The following is a 6,845-nucleotide window of genomic DNA, read 5'->3' as shown; positions in this document are numbered from 1 at the left end:
ACACGGCCTGTGAGGGCAATCAAGACGGAAGAAAAAAGGCAGGGAGAGAGCAGCCACGCAATGAGGGAAGGAGGGAAAGGGGGAAAAAACAAAACCCAGACTGCACGGGTGACAGACCTAGGAGAACAACATGGGAAGCCAAGAGGGGTTGAGGGTCCAGCCATCATCCCGATTAAGGTTGATGGGGTGGTTGTTGATAACGATGGCTTCTTTAAGTTTCCTTTTGAAAAAGTTATCCTCATTGGAAATGATTTGCGTATTCTCCAAACATATGTGATGCTTGGTAGACAAAGAGTGCTCGGCCAATGCTGACTTATGAACCCTATCATGCCTAATGTCTGCTACATGCTCTTTGATACGAGTGTGGAAAGAGCGACCCGTTTCCCCTATATATGGGGTGCCACAGGAGCAAACCACCTTGTAGACCCCTAAGTTAGAATACCTATCTCTAGGGTCTTTGATAGGTGGGACATGATTCCTGATCTTGGAGAGGGGTCTGAAGGCAACACGTAGACCATTTTAAGATAGGATCTTGGCGATCTTATGGGATATGCCTTCCACAAAAGGGAGGGAGGCATGTGAGATGCGGGGGGGGAGAGGCAAAGAGGAAGGTTTCGAGGGAGCTAGATGTAGGGACCTAGCTTGCTAGAGGGCTCTAGAAATTTGCCTTGAAGAGTAGCCATTAAGCTTAAAGACCTGGCAGAGATGGTTGAGCTCAAGGTTTAAGTGATCATCATCACAGATCCTGTGGGCCCTCAAAGCTAGGGTCTTAAGAATGCCCAATTTCTGGCTTGGATGATGGTGGGAAGAGGATAGAATGTACAGGTCAGTATGTGTGGCCTTTCTAAACACACGGCGACCAAGGGAGCCATCTGGCTTCTTGATGAGTAGAACATCAAGGAATGGTAATTGGTTGCTAGACTCGAGCTCCTTGGTGAAGGAAATAGAAGGCACAATGTTATTGATGTGTTGGTGGAACTCTTCTAGTTTGTCCAACCCGTGAGGCCAGCAAACATTAGTGTCATCAACATATCTTTTCCACCATTTAGGTTGAAGAGGGAACGAACGCAGGGCCACCTCTTCAAAATGCTCCATGTAAAGGTTGGCGATGATGGGGGAGAGAGGGGAGCCCATGGCCACTCCATCAACTTGCTCATAGATAATCCCTTGGAAGGAGAAAAAGGTTGATCTGAGGCATAACTCAACCAAACTAGCAATCTCCTCATTGGTCTTGCGCTTAACAAGCTCAATGGAATCGAGGATAGGGACCTTAGTGAAGAGCGAAACCATGTCGAAGCTTACCAGGACATCATTTCTATCCAGATGGGAATCCTTAATAAAGTGGACGAAATGGGTTGAGTCTTTGATAAAGGAGTCTGTGTTACCTACCAGCGGGGAGATTAACTTGGCTAGATGAGTAGCCAAGGGGTAGGTAGGGGAACCTATAGTGTCAACTATAGGTCTAAGCGGGATTCCCCTCTTGTGGATTTTTGGGGCCCCATAGATACGGGGAGTGACCTCCTTGGAAGGGACCAACTTTTTCTTGATGACATCATCAAAAGATGAGGTCAAGACACTCGCTTTGACTTTTTTCAAGATTTTACCACAAGGGTTGCGAGATAAGGATCGATAACTATGCAGGTTAGAGAGAAGGTCAAGCATTTTTGTGACATAGTCTTGTTGATTCATAATGACAGTGGCATTGCCCTTATCCACTTTGATGATTACTAGGTCATTATGATTCAACAGACTTTTGAAAGCAAGGAGCTCGGCCTTGGAGATGTTGTGCCTAGGCGATTTGGCATGTCGGAGGGCGACAGCACAATCTTGTCTAATAATTTCGGCAGCCTCATTGGGGAGAGAGCGAATGGCATTCTCGATTTCCATGAGGAAGTCTACCCGTGGGATGATGTGCGGTGTCAATGCAAAATCAAGGCCCTATTTAAGGAAGTTAAAAGAGAGGGCGTCGAGAGTGGCATCGAAAAGGTTAACAACCAATTTGCAATCCCAATTGTCAACAAGGTTGGGAGCGACAGGTGGGTCAAGGCGGAACAAGGGAGGACAAGGTTCAAGGGGAGATAGCACAGGAGGAATGGGCAGGGAAGCCACTAAGGTAGGAGAAGGTGTGGTAGGAAGATTAGTCTCAACCAATGCCTTCCTAATCCCAAACATCAAGCAAGGGGAGTCGGGGGCTAATGGGGAGGCAAGCATGCGGGCGGGAACTAAGGGGGGATTATTGACCACGTGGTCAAGATTGGCTTTAGAAACAAAATCTGCAGGGGGAATGGACAGACCAGCTGTAGGGGTCACATCAGCATTGGATGAAGGGGGAGGATCAATGCAAAGAGGGGCTCGAGGTGCAACAACCACCTTAGAGATGTCAAGATCACCATAAATGCAAAGAGGAGAGGGCAGAACAGGAGAAGACGCACCTAGTAAATATGAAGAGGAGCCGTTGGAAGGAGATAGCCGTTGGAAAACTTTAGCCTGCGAGGGGAGTCCAGGTCGCTCATCGATTCCAGGAATGACAGCTTCAGTCTGCGAGGGGAAGCCAAGTCGCTCACCATTTCAAGGAATGACCTCAGGTTGAGAAGCCAGAGGCAACAATGAAAGCGAAGACCGAGGGTGCACTGCAGTCTGAGGAAGCAGAACTAAGTACTCCATTCCAATTGGGATTGCAAATTGGGATTGCAAATTGGTTGTTAACCTTTCTGATGCCACTCTCGACCCCCTCTCTTTTAACTTCTTGAAACAGGGCCTCGATTTTGTGTTGACACTGCACATCATCCCACGGGTAGACTTCCTCGTGGAAATCGGGAATGCCATTCGCTCTCTCCCCAATGAGGCTGCCAAAATTATTAGACAAGATTGTGTTGTCGCCCTCCGACATGCCAAATCGCCTAGGCGCAACATCCCCAAGGCTGAGCTCCTTGCTTTCAAAAGTTTGTTGAATCATAATGACCTAGCAATCATCAAAGCGGATAAGGGCAAAGCCACTGTCATTATGAATCAACAAGAATATGTTGCAAAAATGCTTGACCTTCTCTCTGACCCGCATAGTTATCGATCCTTATCTCGCAACCCTTGTGGTAAAATCTTGAAAAAAGTCAAAGCGAGTGTCTTGACCTCATCTTTTGATGATGTCATCAAGAAAAAGTTGGTCCCTTCCAAGGAGGTCACTCCCCGTATCTATGGGGCCCCAAAAATCCACAAGAGGGGAATCCCGCTTAGACGTATAGTTGACACTATAGGTTCCCCTACCTACCCCTTAGCTACTCATCTAGCCAAGTTAATCTCCCCGCTGGTAGGTAACACAGACTCCTTTATCAAAGACTCAACCCATTTCATCCACTTTATTAAGGATTCCCATCTGGATAGAAATGATGTCCTAGTAAGCTTCGACGTGGTTTTGCTCTTCACTAAGGTCCCTATCCTTGATTCCATTGAGCTTGTTAAGCGCAAGACCAATGAGGAGATTGCTAGTTTGGTTGATTTATGCCTCAGATCAACCTTTTTCTCCTTCCAAGGGATTATCTATGAGCAAGTTGATGGAGTGGCCATGGGCTCCCCTCTCTCCCCCATCATCGCCAACCTTTACATGGAGCATTTTGAAGAGGTGGCCCTGCGTTCGTTCCCTCTTCAACCTAAATGGTGGAAAAGATATGTTGATGACACTAATGTTTGCTGGCCTCATGGGTTGGACAAACTAGAAGAGTTCCACCAACACATCAATAACATTGCGCCTTCTATTTCCTTCACCAAGGAGCTCGAGTCTAGCAACCAATTACCATTCCTTGATGTTCTACTCATCAAGAAGCCAGATGGCTCCCTTGGTCGCCGTGTGTTTAGAAAGGCCACACATACTGACCTGTACATTCTATCCTCCTCCCACCATCATTCGAGCCAGAAATTGGGCATTCTTAAGACCCTAGCTTTGAGGGCCCACAGGATCTGTGATGATGATCACTTAAACCTTGAGCTCAACCATCTCTGCCAGGTCTTTAAGCTTAATGGCTACTCTTCAAGGCAAATTTCTAGAGCCCTCAAGCAAGCCAGGTCCCTACATCTAGCTCCCTCGAAATCTTCCTCTTTGCCTCTCCCCCCCCGCATCTCACATGCCTCCCTCCCTTTTGTGGAAGGCATATCCCATAAGATCACCAAGATCCTATCTAAAAATGGTCTGCGTGTTGCCTTCAGACCCCTCTCCAAGATCAGGAATCATGTCCCACCTATCAAAGACCCTAGAGATAGGTATTCTAACTCAGGGGTCTACAAGGTGGTTTTCTCCTGTGGCACCCCATATATAGGGGAAACGGGTCGCTCTTTCCACACTCGTATCAAAGAGCATGTAGCAGACATTAGGCATGATAGGGTTCATAAGTCAGCATTGGCCGAGCACTCTTTGTCTACCAAGCATCACATATGTTTGGAGAATATGCAAATCATTTCCAATGAGGATAAATTTTTCAAAAGGAAACTTAAAGAAGCCATCGTTATCAACAACCACCCCATCAACCTTAATCGGGATGATGGCTGGACCCTCAACCCCTCTTGGCTTCCCATGTTGTTCTCCTAGGTCTGTCACCCGTGCAGTGTGGGTTTTGTTTTTTCCCCCTTTCCCTCCTTCCCTCATTGCGTGGCTGCTCTCTCCCTACCTTTTTTCTTCCGTCTTGATTGCCCTCACGGGCCGTGTTGTTTTTTTGGTCTTCTCTCTCCTTCTCCTCTCGTCGGGGGCTTTGCTTCCACTGCCTTTCTCTTTCCTTCTCTTTCTTGGTTCCTTTGTCTGATTTTCTTTTTAGTGTGCTTCCTCTCTTTCTTAATTCTTTTCTCGCCTCTCTTTTCTGTTTCCCTAGCTTATCTCTTTGATTTATTTATTTATTTATTTATTCTTTCAGGTTGTTTTTATTCTATCCGCTCGTATGTGTTTTAGTGGTCTAGTTGATAGGCATTTATTCTTCCTTGCGTAGATGCTTCTAGCATATAGTATTAATATATTAGATGCATTTGTTATTTTTATTTGTGTTAGGTGTTCTTAATATTTTAGTGTTCTCCTCTGGCTTTTCAATGTCTTTATTTTTTGGTTATTTAGTTAGGTGGTTTTCCTTGTTTACTCTTCTAGTCAGTGTTTTAGCCCTTGTCTCACCTTTGGTGTTAGTTCTTATCCATGCTTATAATATATAATGGCGTCTTTGGCTTTAGTTTTCCATATATTTTAGCACATATATATTTTTTGGGTACGTTTATAAGTATGTTTACGTATATATATATATATATATATACATATATAGATATATATATACATATATAGATATATATATACATATATATATATATAAATTAGCTACCCACTTGCATATGTAATGCGTGGATTGCATACATACCTCTAGTATTTATTATATTTTTCGTTATTCTCTTTTTTAGGCTTTGAAGTTGTTAGGGTATTTCTTAGTTGCTCTGTTATTTTTGCTTATATATATATATATATATATATATATATATATATATATATATATATATATATATATATATATATATATATATATATATATATATATATATATATATATATATATATATATATATATATATAGTGTTGCATATATATATAAATGCATATATGCAACACTAAATATATATATATATATATATTTAGTGTTGCATATATGCATTTATATATATATATATATATATATATATATATATATATATATATACATATTTATATATCTTTGTTTGTATTCTTGTATATATAGTTATATACATTTACATAACATTTTTTGTCTTTTGTTTGTCTTGGTCTTCGTTAATAATTTATGTATGTTTTATTTTTATTTTTACTTTTTAATTTTTTAATTTTTAATTTCTTTATTATTTATTCTTTTCTTTTCATCCCCCTTTTTTAACTTCTTCTTGTGGGTTGACTTTGGTTTTAGTCTTTCCCCCCTAGTGTCTTGTTTTGTTTTTTATATAGTTTTATTTATTTATTATGTTTTTTGTTTTTAACTTTGGGGTTGGTGCTTCCTTTTCTTTTTCCTGTTCTCCTATATATGGTGAGTCTTTTCTAAATCTGCTACTTACTTCATTTGACATCTCCTGCTCTCTCATCCTAATGATGGATCACGTAGTGTGATTCGAAACGTTGATGACAAAAATCTCCACACAATCTAATCCAGAAAACTGATCAACATAACTAAAATGGATTGTGGAAATCTGATCGCATTAACATAGTTCTAGCTGAGGGAGGAGGATCCTTATCATCAAATCCCCACCCATTATAGAATTTTAAAAAGTGTATGCATATTTAAATTTGTTTACCAACTTTTAAAGAAAAATTTGGAATTATAGCCAAAAAATGAACTTTGGAGGCCTAGTTTCTATTAGGATAATTTAGGACAGTTTTTTCAAGTTTTATGAAATTGATAAGGAGACCTATGGAAATGGAGTCCAAAATGTTAGGGGTAGTCCAAAAACCATAAAGTTGCATCCCTCACTCAATGCTGAAGGAAGAATGACCAATCTTTATGACATGATGAGTTTGAAGGACAAAGAAAGTTGTCCCAACAAAGGAAGCAAGTTGGCAAACCTTGTGTAACTAGGTAGTGAAATGTGGAGGATAGGATAGATATCTTCTTGCAGTTAGGACAACAAAGGGGAGCCCTAATAGACTAGGAAGAGAGCCTATGTGAGTCCTTATGGAAGAAAAGGTCATAGCAAGAAATCCAACTTACATCATTTCCATTCCCAATAGACCATGGGAATGCATAATCATGGGTTTCATAATGGGATTATTGTTGTGGTTTCACAATGCATGCACAATTTCTCCTAGAAATGGAGACCCCCTACTA

At 41.5% G+C, this 6,845-nt stretch overlaps 1 protein-coding gene across 1 annotated transcript; it reads right to left on the bottom strand.

The window, feature by feature from the left end:
- Positions 1 to 645: 645 nt before the first annotated feature.
- LOC149537439 (uncharacterized) lies at positions 646 to 1,887 on the bottom strand. The gene has a single exon (XM_089802327.1). It carries the CDS (start codon positions 1,885 to 1,887, stop codon positions 646 to 648), a length of 1,242 nt encoding a protein of 413 aa, XP_089658453.1.
- Positions 1,888 to 6,845: the final 4,958 nt, after the last annotated feature.

This window comes from Cupressus sempervirens, chromosome 9 (assembly GCF_028749045.1).
Source record: "Cupressus sempervirens isolate cs-2001-9-10 chromosome 9, ASM2874904v1, whole genome shotgun sequence".
Lineage (NCBI taxonomy): Eukaryota > Viridiplantae > Streptophyta > Pinopsida > Cupressales > Cupressaceae > Cupressus > Cupressus sempervirens.
Note: the sequence above shows the minus strand (reverse complement) of the source record. Positions and strands in the feature narration are given on the sequence as shown.

Bases quoted from the DNA above. Each gene is read 5' to 3' on its own strand.
- LOC149537439 (XM_089802327.1), bottom strand. From the start codon at position 1,887: ATGGAAATCGAGAATGCCATTCGCTCTCTCCCCAATGAGGCTGCCGAA.